This window comes from Helicoverpa armigera, chromosome 2 (genome assembly GCF_030705265.1).
Source record: "Helicoverpa armigera isolate CAAS_96S chromosome 2, ASM3070526v1, whole genome shotgun sequence".
In the NCBI taxonomy this organism is placed as follows: Eukaryota; Metazoa; Arthropoda; class Insecta; order Lepidoptera; family Noctuidae; genus Helicoverpa; species Helicoverpa armigera.
Genome location: NC_087121.1, coordinates 15050693 through 15070938, shown reverse-complemented (window position 1 = coordinate 15070938; position 20246 = coordinate 15050693). Strand labels below are relative to the sequence as shown.

The 20246-nt window shown below is 34.0% G+C and overlaps 1 protein-coding gene across 1 annotated transcript in view; it reads right to left on the bottom strand.

The window, feature by feature from the left end:
• LOC110371402 (uncharacterized) overlaps nucleotides 1-12765 on the bottom strand; it is a 36128-nt gene extending 23363 nt beyond the window's left edge. Inside the window, exons 1-17 of the mRNA XM_064041643.1 lie at nucleotides 12575-12765; nucleotides 11842-11995; nucleotides 11369-11615; nucleotides 11173-11276; nucleotides 10678-10853; nucleotides 10130-10199; nucleotides 9831-9962; nucleotides 9388-9598; nucleotides 8651-8829; nucleotides 7488-7565; nucleotides 7206-7313; nucleotides 6262-6403; nucleotides 5662-5804; nucleotides 5058-5231; nucleotides 3226-3453; nucleotides 2805-2906; nucleotides 1941-2106 (exon numbers count right to left, since the gene is read on the bottom strand). Of these exons, the coding sequence (XP_063897713.1) occupies nucleotides 1941-2106; nucleotides 2805-2906; nucleotides 3226-3453; nucleotides 5058-5231; nucleotides 5662-5804; nucleotides 6262-6403; nucleotides 7206-7313; nucleotides 7488-7565; nucleotides 8651-8829; nucleotides 9388-9598; nucleotides 9831-9962; nucleotides 10130-10199; nucleotides 10678-10853; nucleotides 11173-11276; nucleotides 11369-11615; nucleotides 11842-11995; nucleotides 12575-12621 (2461 nt within the window). The 5' untranslated portion in view covers nucleotides 12622-12765. The remainder of the gene's footprint in view (nucleotides 1-1940; nucleotides 2107-2804; nucleotides 2907-3225; nucleotides 3454-5057; nucleotides 5232-5661; nucleotides 5805-6261; nucleotides 6404-7205; nucleotides 7314-7487; nucleotides 7566-8650; nucleotides 8830-9387; nucleotides 9599-9830; nucleotides 9963-10129; nucleotides 10200-10677; nucleotides 10854-11172; nucleotides 11277-11368; nucleotides 11616-11841; nucleotides 11996-12574) is intronic.
• Between the last annotated feature and the right edge of the window lie 7481 nt (nucleotides 12766-20246).

The following is a 20246-nucleotide window of genomic DNA, read 5'->3' as shown; positions in this document are numbered from 1 at the left end:
CCTTGAAATTAACTTTAATAAAACAAAATTAATTGCTTTCCACCCGCGACAAAAAACCCCCATAAATATTAATTTTGAATACAAAGGATCGAAATTAGAAATAGTCAATAAATTCACCCTTTTAGGCCTCGACATAGATACACACATAGACTGGAAACCACACATACAGAAAATAAAAACTAAGCTATCTAAATTTACATATGCCCTCAGAGAAATCAAGAAAACAACAGACCTCAAAACAGCAATAGTAACATACTATGCGTACGCATTCGCTTGGCTTAAATATGGAGTAATATTGTGGGGTAACAGTACAGACGCACCTTCATTATTTACAATACAGAAGAAACTTATAAGAATATTAACCAACATTGAAGACACCGACTCATGTAAACCACATTTCAAAAAACTAAACATCTTAACACTACCCTGCCTCTATATATTTGAAATTTGCAAATTTGTAAGGAAGCACCCACAATTCTACAGTAAAAGAGCAGACATCCAAACAAAACACAAACTTAGACATGGAAATAGACTCAATCTACCAACCTCACGATTAAATATGCATTCCTCTAGTGCGTTTGTTACATCCATTAAAATCTACAATAAATTACCAGAATACATAAAAAACACTGAATCAAATAATATATTTACCAATAAACTAAAACGATTTCTCTTAGATAAAAGCTACTACACAATTGACGAATATTTCAAAGATAAATACCAACTAGGGAAACTAGGATAACTGGAATAAACAAGCAGTACTTAATATATCAATTTAATTACCTTACTTACCGTGCAATACCTTTAATTAGATTCTTACTATTGAATCATAAATAAAAAAACTACAGCTAATTTATAAATAAATATAAATAAATAAAATAATTAATAACGATTAATACATAATATAGAATATTTATAATGTAAATTAATAATACATAAATAAACGAATATAAATTTAATAAATAAGTAAAATGTAAATAAATCTACACAGAAATAATACCTACTCAAATATCTAAATATAATAAGATTTTCTACATTTAATTCAATATAATTATGTTTAAAAAGCGCTCTTCGTCCTCTCCTCTAAAAACTAACTTTGCTGTGCCCGACAGGGTCCATAATTGTTTCTTTTAATTTTACCCACCAGCCTGTACACATTATGGAATGCAATAAAGTTATTGAGTATTGAGTATTGAGTATTAAACTATGGACCTAGCTGTTCTCCTTGGTGTCACCCACGTCTCAGGAAAATCATTTTACGCATCTGTTAAAATGTAGGCTAAGTTGTTTCTATGTACACAATTTTATTTAAATCGATTCCGTAGCTGTGGCATGAAAACCTAAAAGACAGAAGTTAGTTTAGTCTACAACGTAATCATTAACTGCCGATATAATCTAATCTAACTACAGAGCTATTAGAAACAACATAGAGGTATAATTATGTACTTATATAATATGTATGTATATAGGTTTGTATCTCAAGGTTCGTATTGCACTTCTAGGTAGTAAGCAATGCGAGATACGTAAGCTGTTGGAGTGGAAACTCCCATTACTAATCGGTACATGGCCCATATCTGGATTACTTGTAAGACCCCTACTAACGTACGCAATCGGATTTGCGCTTTCTCTATACCTATAGGAGTAAGATGTTGTACAAGAGTTACGTTTTAAATATAAGAGGTAAATCTTCGACGACCTATTTATAAATATTTAATCTTGTATTAATATGTTTATGATTTTGTCAGAACGGTTTTATAATGTTTGTTTTGCTGAGGAGTTTGTTGCGCTATTTCTTCTTCGCAGCAAAAACGCATGGTAAGTGGTGATCGAAGAGCGGGCATTTTTTGGGGCTATCTTTTGCAAACTTGACCTTCAAAAAGTGATGAATTTCAGCCTAACTTGAATAAATGACTTCTTAGCTGTATCTTTTATTTTATTACTTACAATTAAAAGATCCTGTTCTCCGGGTGCAACTTCAGAACTGCCGAAGCCAGTGAACACAGAAGTTCCGAACAAGAACGACGTCTTCATAGGACTCTCGTGACGGGCTTCATTCGTCATGAACACCTTCGTCTCCCAGTATATCAGTTGAGACATCCACGTGTTCTGTTAAGGGAAAATGTACTTTATGTACATCATCATAAGGTGTGTAATTCTAGATTGTATTCTGCAGGACATAGCCCCTTTGACTGTGAGGTATATCGTATATAGCCTGGTCTTCAGCTTCTTACTTTAAAATTATGTGTAAGTATAGTATATACCCGGGTAAGCAAAAAAACCCATTTATTATATTTAAACCTTTAGGCTAATTAATAGTTAAATTACTAACTGATTAACAAATCCCACGTACACCCGGTCTCATTGAGTTATTAAATGATATTATGTAATTTAATGGTACACTACAACAATCAAATACAATAATGCATGAAATATTAAAGTATTATGCGTCATCAGTTTATGAAATATTTCCAATGGTAATTGGAAATATTTGGATTTTGATTTGTTGAATTCTTTATAAATGAAATAATGATAAGGGTTAAAAAGCTTAACATATTTTTGACGTTTACCATCAAGATTAGCTATACCTACTATCTATACTTAATTATGTTAGGAAATTCCTCAAAAATTACCCTACCATCGCATCTTATTATAGACAATCAGAAACCCTGGCTACTGTCTAAACTACTACTACTGGGTTAAACGATGATCTCTTCGAGTAAAGCCAGCTTACTGTAGTTTTTGTTAAATATTACTATTTCCTTTTTCTTTAAGCAAAATATGCACTTAACATAATAAAAAGTTACCTCACGACACAATTTCCTAGGACAGGCGAATAGGTACAGAAGACATCCTGACCAGTACGAAAATATAATGAAAACCAAGCCAAATTTTATCAGGATCAGCAACTGAAAAATAATTGAATATTGTTTAATATTTTTCTCTACAGTACAGTTAGTGACACAAGTCGTTGACCATTTTTATTTACATAAATAAAATTACTTGACAATTCCGATAAATGGAAAATTAAAAATAGTATTAATTAAAAACTGTACTGGAAAATAGGTAACTATGTTGTGGTGTGCCTACATGCCCTACATGAGCGAATGATGCATCGTCTAGCTTCGGACATGAAATTGGAGACCAACGGAGTTCGCTTTCAAAGAGAATATTAAGGTGGCATATTTATTAATTTTAATACCAAAAATATGTTAAGTTAATAAATACCTTGACGTGACTCTCAAAGCTTTGAGCCCATTTATTCATGTAGTCCCATAGATGCCAAACTTGCAGTATAGGGAAGAGCAAGGCTACTTGACCGGCCACCGTCTCACCCTGAGGGTCTAAGGTGTCCGTGAATATAGACACAGGGAACACTGATATAATATCCAGGTAGAAACCAAATGATGCCATTTTCATTTCAGCTATTTCTTTAACTGTCTCTTTTCTTTGGTTCTGTTAACAAAGGAATTTGTACTGATATTTTTACGCCAAAGTAACTCTTAGGCAGTCTATCAGGCTCATACACCAAAAGTATTGAACCGATTTAAATACTCAGATAGTCCTAAGTCTGAAAAAGGACATAGGATACTGTTTGTCTGGGATGCGAGAACTAGTTCCCTCGACACGCGAGTGGAATTGCGGGGTACCGCTAGTATATTTCAATAGTTTTGATTTACGAGACAAAAGAAGATGACGGTTCGACATTATGTGAAATATATTTGAGAAGGCGTGACATTAATAAGGTCTCCTTAAATTACGTAAACAAAGTACCGTTTACAGGCTTTCCCATTACACCATAGAACTACATACCTATAACACGAATTGTGAATCAAACCTCACAATGTCATTAATTGATTTGAATTAACCGTGTTCACGCAAACCGCCTTTGTACGGTTCGATCCAATCAAGCCGAGCTCTTTGTACGCCGCAATAATAACTACAATAGTGTACTGGGCCTTTATATGTTAGAGTTTATAGTATGTCTGTGTTAGCATTTACCTGTGTGCGTAACACTTGTTATTTATTCTTATTGGTTGTTGTAGTGATAGTAAATGTATCTATACCTACAACTGTATGTAGTTTTTGTTTAATTTCAACAACAATCTAATATTTCAATACAAGCTGATTTTAAAACCAAACATTTTAAAACCAAAATAAGCTAAATCGGTCCAGCCATTCTCTATTTTTTGTGAAACTAATTTGATCAGCAACTCATTTTTATAAATATGATTTAGTTTATTATTATAAAAAATGGGATATGGTAATAAAATACCCTTCGTAGTTTCTTCATGTTTTCTAACTTTATAAAAGCAAAATACCACTATTTTACTTAACAACACACCAATTACATAAAACACGACATTCCGTCATCCTACCTAATTGTGTCTTCTTTTATATTTTAGACTAATTACTTAGAAACTAGGGTTGGAAATTCTGAGTTTTCCCGTAACACGCAAGTGTTTGAAATGGCATTTAATGTTACCCACGTGCCCAGAGGCGTCTCGAATGTTTGTCGTGGGCGGCCCTAACCGCAGGACAAACAACTTATGAACTGGTCTATTTTGTAACAAACATTCACAAGAATTATTATTTTATTTTTTTTTTTTTGTTGAAGGCCTGTGGTAGTCTTTTGTTATTTTTATGCTTCTGGTCGTTTATTCTATTGTTTTAGTGGCTTTATGCTATTTATTTTATATCTTTGTTGTGATATCAGATGAATGAACTCCTTTACGTGTAGATTAATGTAATATTTTCAACCACCGCAAAATAGCATAATAGTTTTCTCAGAAGCTTTCAATAAAAAGCAACAGGAGGCGGTGTCGATTCTTCTTTTCTACTTATCAAATCATTTAATCTCCGAGTATCATATTTTTAAAACAAGACGTAAAGTTTTCGAAGAAACAGGATAATCACCCAACGAAAATCCTTTCGCAGATATGCCGGAAGAGATTTCTTTAAAAATAAGCAATTCACTTTATTAATTTTTTCTTTGTGTGTGTGTATAAAAATCATAAATAAATAAATAAAATATTGTAAATTACGGCCGCGTGACTTACCTTCTCAGAAGTGGCAGTAGTAAGCTGTATATAAATGTTCAAGAGCAACCCAGCGACCACTATAGTCGAGAGCACAGTCTCAGCATCCGACTGATAGTTCTGTAGTGCCGAGAAAGGCGTCATGAAACATACGTAGAGCACCATTGCGAAATGTGCCACGTCGAACATGCGCGTCTGAAATGTTATTCAATTTGCTTTGTATGTTGTGGCACTTTAGTTTATTGAAGTGTTTATTCGTATGAATACAAGGAATATGTCGGTTAAATGGCATATCGATGCATTGGAATTAAAACCTAGTAATTGTAAAAAACTTTACATTTCAGGTGAAAAATAGAATATTCATGGTGCGAAATTTTCTTTCTAGAGATGCAATAAAAAAACGTTTCGAAAAAAATGGATTTCTGATGTTTTCATTCTAAGATGACGATTTGTGAGTGCAACAATATCCTCGTTTTAATTATTTTACACTTCTGCGTGCTTTACTAATGATATCATCACAATTAAAAAAATATATAATGAACAACATTATAAACAAGAACGTTCACATCAAACTATTATTCTCCATTTTACTGCTACATACAATATCTTGAGACTTTATACTAACGAAGTCAGTGTCGGGAATCAGTATCCAAGGGAAGTTGGATGTAAGACAAATATGAGGCGCATCTATCGTGGTAACGTTTCTGGACATTTGATATAGCTCCAAGTATTCCGACGTGAATTTTGGCTGACGTTCGTTGTTCTCGTCTAAACAACAAATTTCTGTACTGTAGTGTACATGCTACGGTAAAGGACTACGCAGGCTATGCCGTAGCAGCGTAGTACGATGCTACGCTTATGTTGTACCCGATCAGTTTGGCACTGTTTGGTTGTAAAGAATGTTATTTTGGTAAGTACGTCAAAAATTTAAATGAGCTCTGCAATAATCACAACTTATGTGTTTTTAAATTATTAGTTTCATCATCAGCTTTTTTATCGTCCCACTGCTGGGCATGGAAGAAGAATTGTCATTCTCATTCTGCGACATGCTTTATACTAATTAAGTTTTACTTTGATGCAAACTATGAAATAAAATATAGCACAGACAATACACACTAACTTTACATCACCGATTGAAAACGCGTTAAACATACACATCGTTAAACATCACAATCACAAACAATATAAAAATAAACTTGTTACAATCAAATTGAAACTCAATTACCTCTGTAATACATGTGCGAATCGTCTACAAACGTGGGGTCCTCTTCCTCGATGCCGGCTAACCTGTCTTTAAGCACTTTCATGGGCCGGTAGCGGGTTCGAATGAGTCTCGAGTCGCCTTGATCGTAATTCTCTATTGCCTCCTAGAGAAATGTTAAAATGAACTAAGCTATGTAATTGTTTGTTTTTTTTTGTGACGAGTTTAGATAAAAGGACATACTTTTAAATCGTTTTATTAAATGAACTAAGCTATGTAACTGTATCTGCGTTCTTTATGAAAAGTTTGGATAAAAAAAACATGCATATATAAATATTTTGAGTACACATATGCACAGCAAAATATGTTAAAAACTAAACAAGTATTTTTTGGTGATATTGTTCAATCAACAAACGAATGTGTATTTGTTTTGTGGACTATTATAGCAATATTTTTTTACTGAAAATATTTAAGGTTTTATTGAGATTTAAATAGAAACTATTCGAGAATAATTTATTATTAGTTAAAAGTTATAAAGCACGTTTAAATTACATATTACTATTACAAAAGTCCTTTATCCTTTTGATCAACAAGCTTATTAAATACCTGTTAGCTAAAATTAATAATTATGTTGTTCAAGGGACAAAAAGTTTTAGTGATATTGTTAAATGTTGAAGTTACATCTAGTTTATTATTCCAGTGAAATTCAGGTGGGCGCCGAACAAACCGGTGCGGCTGAAACTAAAACCTACGGTTTAAACTCAAAATGAAAATTCCAAACTGTTTAAAATAGCGTAGATTTTTTGTAGTTAAGTAATGTTGTTTATATGAAAAAACTACGCTTAACTTGTAATTGATAAAACTAATCTTATGATGAATGTTTTGAGAAATTACATGTCAATAAAGGTTTTTGTGTAATTTGAAATAGTGAGGAGCTGTATTATAAAGGAGTCAAGTATTTATTTTACCTGTCTAGTTCTCGAGCTGTTGAGTCTATCGCCAATTTTCTTACGTATGAGCTCAAACATGCAGGGATGCTCCGCGATAACTCGCATGAAGTCGGTTCTTTTTAAAACCTACGAAATTTATAAAATTATGACTGTAAGTTGATAGCACTATTAATCCGCCACTATCAATATTTTAACTGGTTTTAGCATTTTTTTTTTCATAAAATCTATACTTAAGACTATCATAATTAAGTATCGGAGATATTATCCAACATAGGTAAACATATTTTGTATTTTTTTTACCTGTAACTCAACATAAGTAGCCGCCTTCACAGTAACTTTGGATGGGATTGAGTAGAACAAGCTCAACTCGCCAAGGACCTGAAAACATAATTACAACTTGACTTTAAAACTTTATAAAAATAAGTATACCTTCTTTTTTAATTACTGAGAAAAATCTCAGAAAATAGCCCTAAAATAAATCGACGTACAATAAACGCACACAATTAAATATATTTTAGACTTGGATTTTTATAAGGACAAATCAGTTTGCCAGTATCTTCCCAACATTCAGACTCCTAGTAATGACAACTAAGTGCATGTAATAAAACGTACGTCTAACTGGTCCCAAAGTTACGAGTATTCGTAAATCGCGGTCGTTTCCTTTATAGTTCCCGCAGTCCCACAATCTCGACCTCGGCTCACTTGAGTGTAGTTGTAAGTTCAAGCCTACATACTGAACAGACAATTTAATCTAAGTTTCAAAGCGCGATTAGTATTGTAGTAGTTAATTAGTGCTACTCTATAAGCTGAACCATGTGAAGTCGCATAAATAAAAAATATGTATGTAGAGGTATATGGTCAATGTCGATAAAAATACATACCACATAGCCATCACTTCTGCTGAGTACCTACGACTCGCTTCGAATAATTATGATGGATTATCCATATAATATAATTTAATTGGTTTATTAATATATCCTCATGAACATAAATTACAAAACGTTGCTCATTATCCGTAATAATCATAATCAAATCGTTATTAAGTACGTTTACTATACGTAATTCAATTTAATTCAGAATATTACGGAATTATTATTACAAACACAATGGAAACCCGATATTAAAAGTAAATTATCTCCCGAACGAAATTTCAATATGAAATAAGCTATTATTTTTTTCTTTGTTACCGTTTTATTACCTTAATGTATTTCCGTATCTATAAATGTAGGAAACAAAATTATATTTTCCTACAATTCTACAAAGACATAGCACATGTTCAATGGAGAGCATGAGGAAAAAAGAAAGAAAACTAATAAAAAAGCCCGTAACATCTCTTCAATTTAAATACTACAATACAAGTTTATCGCTACGCTCGCCATCCCTATGATAAGCGTAGGTACCATTGTCTTTTTAAGTGCACCTACTCGTATAATTAAATGGTACAATCCATTTGAAATACTTACAGTTCCATCTTTAAAGGCAATCATGGGACTCTCATCATCTTCATCAGACAACATTTCAATGACGCCTCGCTTGATACATATCATACCACTCTTCACCACGCCCTGGCTCCAAATATGCTGCCCAGCCAAGTACAACTCATGGCGCATCAACAGGGATATCTGACGCATAAACGATTCCTCTAAAAGTAGTAACAAACACTTTTAATACCATTGAAATCGAAAAACGAGACGAGGATTTAAAGCTCATGAATTTAATAGGATTCTCATTCGAAATTTCCACGGAAATTCGACGATAAAGAGAATTTTACAATGAATTAATCCGATCAGAATACAAACACTTTTTTTCCTGCTATTGCATGATAAGCAGAAAATATGAGCTAATGGAACCGCAATATTCATCAATCAACTTCAAAGAACTACAAATGACGTCCGTATGAAGTAAGTTTGCACAAAACTACCTAAAATCTTCGAGCTCTTCAGAGAACGTTGCTTCAGAGATATTCCACTTAAAACCGAAACAATAGATGATTAACAAACTTTAATAAAATGTGCACGAAGCAGCTCTTAATTAACGAAAACTTCCTTTCAATACAATATCATTATACTCAAAAAGCCTCAAAGTAAACGCCGACTCCGTTTTTAGGAAGTTCGACAGAAATTACAAAGGTATTGAATTCAGCGCAAACTTCGCAGCTCCCATTATAAAGTTAGTGTAGCATACTATACATTGAACTAACTAGTCTCTCTAAATAGCATGGAGTTATGGAAATTCCCGACGTTAATGTCGAAGATTAGTTCCATCTGTAATGGCAGAGGCAGTTTCTGTAGGTGTTGCGATGTCAGGATCCCGGCCTTCATCTTCCACAGTTGGAGCTTATAGTTCTTGCATTGATCTACGAGCCAAGATGGCGCCCTGCTGAACTTTAGGTAGTTTATCATGTGATGGTACTGAAAACAAACCGATCGGTTATTCATAACCTAGTTAATTTCCAACAATTATTCATAAGGATTAAAAACTGTACAATCTGATCATGAATATTCATACCGGGTTATTGTTAAATAAATAATGTATTTTCAGCCGTAATCACATATTCATTTGTTATTTATATTTGGTTATGTTGGCAAAGTATTAAGCTTTTATATGGTTTGGATTTGGAAAATGATTTTAAAAGTACATTACATTGTCCACAAAGTTGGATCTTCTAGTTCTTTCTATGACCAGTTCCCAGGCGAGAGTGCCAATAAAACGATATCGGAAGAACACATAGCCGACGAGCATCAGGCTTGACGTCAACCACTTTTGTAAGCTCGACTATAAAAATGGTGAATAAAATCAGTGAAGTAGAACCCGTAATAACAATTTTCTAATAGTCTGACTTTATGCTACAATCAACTGCTTTATTCAACTAGAAAAGTCTGAGGTGAATAAAATAATTGGTTGATAACACCATCAAATAGAAAAGGAAAAACTAAACTTACCATAGGAAAAGAATCGCCAAATACGACGTTGAAGAAACGACAAGTACAATAGTACCAACTTGTTCTGTAACTGTTAATACACGACTTTACATATAAGAATCTTTTTACATTATACAATTAACAATAGAGAATGTTAAGTTCAATGAAGGGATTTTTTTTAACCGGTTGCAAAAGAGGTAACGGTTATATTTTCCCGGTGTTACCGTTATCTGTATCCTCTAAACAAATTACATAATCATAATTAATGGTTCAGCAGATATTGCGGTAATGTTCTTAATCGGGAACGAGACCCGGAATCGTAAAAACTGGAAAAATGCGCTCATTTTCTCGTTATTCTGTGATTGTACAGGACTGGCATTTCGCGGTATTGAGGAAACTGCTTCACCTTTTGATACAAAATGAAACAGAATTGTCTCTTAACCGCGTTATCTACACTTACAATGTCATCTAGTTCTGCTCAGTAACACAGTACAAATACTTAAAAACACTATTAGGTTTGATGTTAACCAGTCATTAATAAACCTTAAAATACGGAAAGAAATATTTACTTGTCAAACTTAAGGTTCCTTGACTGCACGTGTGGAGGATAGCCCAGATTGTACCAAGCGTGTTCCATTTCTGGCGGGCGGTGTAACGAGTACCACATGCAAGTACTCGCATGAAGTACTAATGCAGACACCAGGAATTGTTCACAGAAGAACAAAAACCGCCGGGACTTACGCATCTGGTTACAAAATATCGTTAACATTAATAGAAGTATTATAATGTTTTTTATTTATTAATTTAAATAATTAAACAGTTTCATAGTAAGTTAGCATGTATGCAAAGCATTCGTTGTGTTCAAAATAAATCGGGTAACATAGCATTCATAAAATATATTTACAATCGGATGACAAATAACGCAGTAAATTCAAAAAGATTGAAAATGGTGGTTTTTACGCTTCAACGATAATATTGGTAATGAAATATACTAAAATAACTACAACATGTTTTGGTGACTACTGGATTTGTAAAAAAATTACATCACATCATTTAATACTTACATGTTCATTAATTTCTTGAAAGTAGATAAATAGTCTGTAAATTCTTCCTATGGCTAACCACCTTCCAATTAATGTAACGGATTCGTAGGCAGGTCTTTTTGAAACTAAAATATAATAAACATTATTATGACACTATTAACACACACAAGTTATAGCCAGCAATTTTACAGAATATAGTTACATATAATATACTTACATATCAAATTATAAGGCACAACTGATATTATATCATAAGCCAAGAAGAAAGAGTTCCTCCGATAAACTCTAACATGTAATCGAACCAGGGACCAATGCTTGTGAAGTAGGTGAACCAATATATCGAAAGTAAAAAATAATTCTGCAATATACACGGACAACTGCAAGAATATCCAGTTTCCTTCCAAGTAGTACACTATTAGGAAATAAACTAAATACTTGTATACTATTAATATAAGAATGAAGGCCTGAAACAAGAATCATATTTTAGTGTGTAAGATAGATATTTTATGAGCCACAGTCTTACTATTAGTTTGGCCGAAGTCCTAAGCATTGTTGCCAAAGTTCAATGCTGCCAGTCTCTTGAGCATCGTTACTGCGACTAAGAACAATTTATAGGTAGGTCTTATTGACTTCAAGGTTTTATACTACCTCCATGTAGCAGCTATTTCAACCATGTTACGTAACTCTTACCTGAAAGTTTGTGTTCCAAACTGTCATCAAAACAGCATGTGTAATATTCTTCATACGCCCCTCCCAGAAGAATCTTCCTATCGCCCAGTCTTTAGCTACTTTAACCTTAGGAAAGTGTTCATTTGCATCCACTGTCGTGTTTGTGGTTATCGTACTGAAAAACAGTTAGGAGCTGTCGTTGACAGAAATCGATTTTCTATCGATGGTGTAGAAAAGGAATATAAAAACAGCAAAGGCCTTTCATTAACTATATATTTAGTTAAAATACATACAGATTCAGATCCAGATTAATTTATTTTTTCAGTAGGTACAATTTATGGTACGTAAATTTATTTACACTTAAGTATTTTGTGTAGCAAACAGGATACATGCACGTTTATTTTATATCCTTAAATGTAAGTAAATAGCTCTGGAATCTATAATACCACTATCATTTAACGTTATCCACGTCACACTCGCCAAGTGACGCAGAAACATTCTTGTAACTCTTTTTTGCGATCCATTTTGTTCCAGTTTCCACTGTTACGTAGTAGCGTGAAAGCGCCGTTCAGACTCAACAGAAAAACGAATTTGTGAACGACATTTACTATCCTATAGGAAATGGTAATCCCATCCAATCAATATAAATAGTATTTCGGTAATAAACATATTACCGTTCTTTACAATGTTCGGCTCGTTCGGTTTATAAATTAAAATATTAGGTACGTAAATTGATTTATAAGTAGGTACTTACGCGTTCCCCACCGTACCCACGGAGGGCTGACTGACGCTCCTATGCATCGTTCCGTATATCAGGTGCTATAAATCTTAGTTTTCATAATATTTAAACGTATTAATTAAAGATGTCTCATTCGATCATCCAAGATATTCGAACATAGCCAACTTGTTTTCAAAAAAATATTTCTCCATTGTATGGCCTCTAAAAGGAACATTTTATGAAATAGCAGGCACGAAAAAAATACACTGGTTTATAGGTTTAATATCAAAGAGAGCAGGCCCATTCTATTAGGAACATAAATAATTAGAAAGAAACCCATTACATTTTTACGTCCCATCTTGGCATTTCAGCGAGAGGCCAAATGAAATGTCATATTTTGGCGGATATTGAAATTTTACTGCGGCTGCTTCGTTCTCAGCGATGCTCGTAAAGTTAAAGAGGGGGCCACTGTGGGCCGACACCGGGAGCTCTCCGTGATAAACCGGCACCGTACTCCCGAGCGCCCAAGTCTTCAGCTATGGATTTGCAATAAAAACTAGCATTGTGGGAGTTTCGCAATCGACTTGCGGAAATAGCCCCGGAAGGTATACCTCTTCTGCGTGAACGGGATTGATGATGAATCGTGCCAAAAATAGAATAAAAATGTTACCTTTCACGAAAAATCTGCCAGCCGTAGCTACAAAAACGCCAGCGCAGTGAAATAGCAGCGCTGAGCGAAGCGTCGTAGGCGCTCATATAAAATGTAAATATGCGTCCAAACTGTAGCTACGAAAGAATAATTCATATTCACGAGGTGTGCGCGGGGCGGGGGTGGCCATCCATTTTGCATGGTTATTTTGGTGAAATCCCGCGTATTCTGCCCTCATGTAATTAAGAGATTAAAAGATCAGTGAGCGGCGCTGAGCGAACTCAGCGAGATTTTTATGAAAACATTTTTTATCGCAATATGCAATAACCCACAGTACGCCCCATTTTCAGGCAGCGCTGTATACACTCATGACTTAGCCGTTTTCATGATGTAGTCATAATAAAACTTACGGTAATGGCAAGCTCAGCTACGATACAAGTAATGAGAAAGGTTATATGTGGAATAATAACTTACCAACATGTTTAGGCACACAGACTCCTAAATAATATGAAATATGCTGTAATGAAAATAAGATGTTTTCATACAGAGCTGTAATTTTACACAGTGTGACATAGTGTTTGGGCAACTATTTTAATGGAAACATTATCAAGTCTTTGTTACTAACAGGAACTCAAAGGACCAATGTAGCAGAACTAACTTTGTAACACGAAGTAAAACAGTTAACAAGACCAAATGAAAGAGCTCCCTACTATGTACCGACATGTGTGCGAAGAAACATACCTAAATGAATGGATCACAAAGAAAAAGTTTATTAACGTGAACAACACCAATTTCACAATGTAAAAGCTAAAAGGTAACGTGAAAGGCAACCCATGGCCGTACAGTACGAAATACAACATACACACGGCTATAAAAGTATACGAGCCAACACCTGTCGCCCATCACAATTAAAATATACCAGCTCGAAATATCGAAATTTGTATAGCAAAAAATATCGGATATTTGCTTCTACACATAGTATATGAAATGGGTGGATCCGATTCAGTTCAGTTTGCAGTTTTTTTTTGTTTATTCAGAATGTCAAAATATTCTGATAGATATATGAAAGTTCATAACTTTAATTAAATCTGTAATTAACAAGAACAGTATACGCTAGCTGCAGATGTTTGAACATTATATACAATTCTGCAATTAAAAAAAATAAAACAATAGCCAGGAATAATGTACCGTCCTCTATTCCCGACGGTTGTGTGTCACACGTAACTAGCTAGTTCGAACAAAAAGGCGCAAACGTCGGCATTGCCCTCAGTCGCGGCGGAAAAATGTTCCTGAGCAAAGTGCAGTTGCAGTATGAAAGGTAGCTGTAACTTTGTGCATTGCGCCGGCAACAGCACTTCTAATTAGCAATGTTCGCTGCCTTTAACTGCACACCTTTTGCGAGCTGACTTCCTTTATACTTTGTCACGGCGACTATTATAACTCATGAATGTTCCACTAATAATAAAAGACGTTACTTGCCATATTTCATGATTAAGCAACTTTATATAACAAGGTCTACTTTAATATTCGTTAAATACCAATTAAAATTTACTTGACTGGATTCCGAAACCAATTAGGTAGTTCATTATTTCAAGAAAAAGTTTTTTCTTTCGTAAATTCGTTTCCTTTGAATGTGGAAGTTGTTTATTTATGCCTACATTTACAGCCATTTTACTGATTACACTGGTAGTGAAACAACGACTAGGTACTTTATGCCATAACATTATTGTGACTGTTTTGAAAACAGAAAAGCAATATAAAAGTTTTATTGCTCAATCCTACATTCAGAGTCCCCCAATTTCCAAAGATAGTAAAAGTTCAGAAGAACATCTATAGTTCTTACAACTAAAGCACTAGCTCAAGGAAATAAACTAAAGAAGGTTCAATTTACAGTGAAAAAATACAGTAACCGACAAAGAAATGATCAATTACAGGATACCAAGAAACACAACATGAAATTGAACCATACGACTATTTACTCTTCCAAGAATTATAACAGAAATCAGATATTTCTGTTTCAACAAAGTCACTATTGGCTCAGTGACACAGAAAAAAAACTCGAGCAAACAGAACCAGTCGTACTTAAAAGCAAAGAGTCAAGAGTGCACCTGAAATGTAGCCCGCGGACAAAGACGAAAGTACGTAGAATTGAAGTGAACTTAGTTAGGCAGTCATCAACGTGGTTCGGTCACGTCTGCGACGGAACCCGGGGGGAAAAATCCTGAGAGTGGTGATTGAGTTAGCGCCTCGACTGAAGGAAATGGCCGTCCCCTGTCGCTTGTGTAACGCAATACCGTGGCCGGCGAACACCCATTTGCGCGGGATACTGTTACACGCCACGGAATTATATCTGGAAGTGATATTGTCGTGTATTGTATGAAGAAAACGTTTTTTGAAACTCACTTTCATATCTTTATAGATAAAACATATGATAAACACCTTCAGTAACATTTTCACCCTTACCTTACTAAGTAACTGGTAAGTCAAGAAACAATAAATATCGTTCTTTGCTCTCAAACTCCAACCCGTTGATAAATTCTAGCTTTAAGCTCGTGGTTAGAAAATTGGTTTCCTCAATTTTATTTTCCCGTTAAAATATATTTTTCTAAAATACGAAATGTTAAAAAATTTATAAAACACGACTTTTTAATTCCATGCAAATGTTGACCTCAAAGGCATAGTCCTTACCAGTACCTAACCAAAGCACAAATCTTAACCTACAATAAGTCAAAGAATCTTGATTTCAAAGATTCTTAAGACCACTACCCTTTTACGTCTAGAAACATTTCTATGACTTCAAACCCCGAGCTAAAAGTCCACTTTTCAATAAAGCACTTAAGACCATTGGCATTCCCTGACGTATTTTACGTGAAATGCGACTTCTAATTACTTTAGTTCAGTGAACAACTGTGTTCGTGACGTAGATTATCATATCATATCATATCATATCATATCATTTATTGCATTCCATAATGTACATTTGGTGGAAAATATAAAATAATAGTGGTAGTCACAATTATGGACCCTGATGGGCACAGCAAAGAGTTAGAAGAGAGGAAGGCGTTTAATGTAATATAGTAGGTAGTATGTAGTATATTATTTAAGTATTTATTTATATTATAATATTGCGTATATCTTTGTGTAGCATAACTTCGTTTTATAGTTATTTTTCTTTATATGTTGCTTTTATTAATTTTAAGTTATTTCTTTATCGGTAATATACTCGTTGATTGTATAGTATGCTTTTTTTAATAATATTTGTTTTAGCATATTCAGGAACTTTGTGTCACTTGTTTCGTCCTTAATTTTGTTGGGCAATTTATTATATATTTTGATGCACATCACGTAGGGGCTGTTGGAGTGTAGTGTCATGTTGGAGGTAGGTAGCATCAGCATATTTTTGTGTCTCAGTGATCTATTGGTGTGTTTGTCTCCGCGTTTGGTAAAGAACTTTGAGTATCTCCTAACGAATTTACATATTTCTAATATATAGATGCATGGTAATGTGAGTATTTTGTGTTTTTGGAAATAGGGTTTGCAGCTGTCTGTTTGTTCTATGTTTGTTAGTATGCGGATTAGTTTCTTTTGTAGAGTGAAGAGTGATGGTGCGTCGGTGCTGTTTCCCCACATGATGATGCCGTAGCTGAACCAGGAGTGCGCATACGCGTAGTAAGTACTTAGAGCAGTTGGTAGGTCTGTGGTTACCTTTACTTCGCGGAAAGCGTAAATAAATTTGGAGATCTTGGATTTAATATTTTGTATGTGCGTCTTCCAGTTAATATGAGTGTCTATGGTAAGTCCGAGTAGTGTGAAGTTGTCGACAACATCTATTTTTGTATTGTTAGTTGAGAAGTTAATTGTTATTGGGGATTTTTGATAGGGGTAAAAGGTCATTATTTTAGTTTTTTTATAATTTATTTCTAGATTATGTTGGTCCATCCATTCTGTAGTTTTATTAAGTATGGTGTGAAGCTTTGCGTTTATTTCTGTTTCGTTATTGCATGAGGTGAGGAGGGAAACGTCGTCCGCGAATAGTACACTAGGCTCATTCATAATTTTCGGAAGGTCGTTTATGTAGATAAGAAATAGCAAACATCCAATTACGCTGCCTTGTGGAATTGAGGAGTTTAAAATTTGTTTTTCTGATCTTACGTTTAATATTTCATTAGTGTCCTGGTTAAAGTAGTCAATTTCTACATATTGTTCTCTGTCCTTAAGATAAGACTCGAACCATTGGTGGGTAACACCGCGAATTCCTATTTTGTATAGTTTGTCCAACAATATACTAAATTGAACTCTATCGTATGCCTTAGTCATATCAAGTAATATACCTACTGCGTATTTTTTATTATTTAAAATGTTAATTACTTCTTGAATGTATTTATAAACTGCAAGTGTGGTTGACCTATGTTTGCGAAATCCGTTTTGTCCCTCATCAAAAATGTTGAATCTCTCGCAGAAGTTATATACCCGATTGCACATAGCTTTTTCAAATAATTTTGAGGCCGTTGGCAAGAGTGCTATAGGGCGGTAGTTGTTGGGATCAATTTTCGAGTTTTTTTTGTGTATCGGTTTTATGATAGCCTTTTTTAGAAGATCAGGGAATGTACCTTCTTCGAACGATTGATTTATTAATACGCAAAGTGGTGGAGTGAGTTCGTCGGCGCAGTGTTTGAATAGGGAAGGGGGTAATTCGTCTATTCCATGACTATTTTTGTTTTTCAAGTTTTTTATTAATTTATTGGTTTCGCGGTAATCTATTGGTCTAAGGAAGAATGTATTCTCTAACTGTTGAGTTACAGGCAGATCGCGTGGTTGATGACTAGCTGGGTTCGTTTGGTCGTTACCAATTGAGGCAAAGAAATTATTAAATATGTTTACTATTTGTTTAGGTTCGGTAATAGAGACATTATTTAATTTTAATTGTATATTTTGCTTTTCTGCGGTACGATTTTTATTTGTGCGTTCTTTTATTATAGACCACATAGTTTTTACTTTATTTTCAGACGTTTTTATTCTATTTATGTATTGTATTTTTTTTGCTGTAATTATTGATCGTTTTAATATTTTTTCGTATTTTTTGTAATATCTTTTAATAACTAGATTGCACGATTTTAAGCATAGTATTTTAAGTAATCTTTTATTTTTGCATGCGAGTTTGATTCCCTTAGTTAACCAGAATTTATTTTTGCTTCTTTTTAGTTTAATTTTTCTTTTAGGTATAATTTTATTTAATGTAGTAGTTATAATATCATTAAAAGCTTCGTAGTTTTGATTTATATTATTGTTAGGTTTAATGTAGTCGCTCCAATTTATTAGCTGCAGTGCAGATTTAAATAAACATATATTATTTTTAGTATATATTCGTTTTTTGACGTGGTAGACTTTGTTTTGGTTTTGAGGATGCGGTATTTTGAGGCTTATTATTGTGCTACAATGGTCAGAGAATCCCAATTCTTCGACTGACGTTTGTGGACGTGTATTTTTAGAATTCGTAAAAATTAGATCTATACAAGTTGATGAGTTTTGTGTTATTCGAGTTGGTTGTTTTATTTGCTGTGTAAAATTAAATTCTGACATAAGGTCTGATAGATTTTTTGCTTTTTTACTATTTTGTTGCATATCGATATTAAAGTCGCCCCCGATAATTATATTATACTTTGAATATTTTAGGTTAATATGAGTTAACATTTTGTTTAATTGGTTGTAAAATACGTCTTCTTCTCTTCTATTCCAATATATAGTAATTAATAATATGTTTTCGTTGACTAGTTCGATTGCACACATTTCTACAATATACTCAATTGACATTCTTGTAACATCATGTTTTTCTATACAGTCTATATTTTCTTTTAGTAGTATGCAGATTCCGCCACCTCCACGAGTTTTCCTGCAGTATGATGCAGCCACTTTGTATCCAGTGAAGTTAATGAGATCGAGTTTTTCTTCTGAGAGCCACGTTTCCGTCATACATATTGCTTCATATTCTTGGGTCTGGTTTATAAAAGCTTCTATTATATGCTGTTTATTACATATGCTTTGAATGTTTTGGAATAATATCGTGAATTGTTGGTCGATTTCATCGGGTTGTGGTGTTTTCTTCGAGTTAGTCGTGTCGTAAAGTCGATCTGTTGTTCCGAAATGTATGGTTTTCTTCGCGTTTGTTGTCATGAAATGTAGGGCTGTTGCTGTTGGTACATATTTCTGTGTCGTGGTTGTAATTTATTTGCTCTCCTTCTATATATAATTGGTTATTTTTAATAATAGCATAATGACCTTTCTTACGGGCTGTTAGCATTTTTTCTCGCATGGTGTGTCTCTCTTTCAGCGCGTCTTCATCAAGGAATTCAGACAAATAGAGTCCAGTGCCACGGAAATATTGTTGATTCTGTACTAAGTATTTTGTCATTCTTTTGCTTATGAGTTCGATAACCAAAGGTCGGGTGTTGTTTTTATACTTTCCAATTCTATGGGTATCTTCAATATAGCCTAACAGGTCAACTTGCAGAATATCACGGAATACGTCTAATATTCTAAAGTGGAGCTCGTTTTCAGGCTCTTTGTAAATTTCAGGGAGGCCGTATAAAACTATTTTTTTCAAGTTGTTCTCAGATGCGTATTTAGGTAAAGCTTTATTCGACAGAGTTTTTATTTCGGATTGTAGGCGTTCTGTTTCTTTTTTTAGGTTTTCAATTTTTGTGTTTAACGTATCTATCTCTGACTTGCGTTGGTGGTTTTGTTCATGCAGGGAGTCAGTTTCTTTCTTCACGTCTTCTCGAAGTTTAAGGATAGCTGTGTTAATTTCTTTTTGGATAGTATTTTTTATTTCTGATATAATAGATAAATTATTTTCCTTCAGTTTCGCGGATATTAGTTCACTTAAGCTTTGTAATGTTATCTGTGCTTGTAGTCCAGGTTCAGTGTGTTTCTCCCCATTAAATGTGTCTCCAAATATATTTGTGTTGTCTGAGAGTGTAGTATCGTTGTGTTGTGATTGACTTGCTTTTCTCCGGAGTGTAACGAAGGCCTCTGGAGAACTGTTGTAATCGGTGGGAAGTT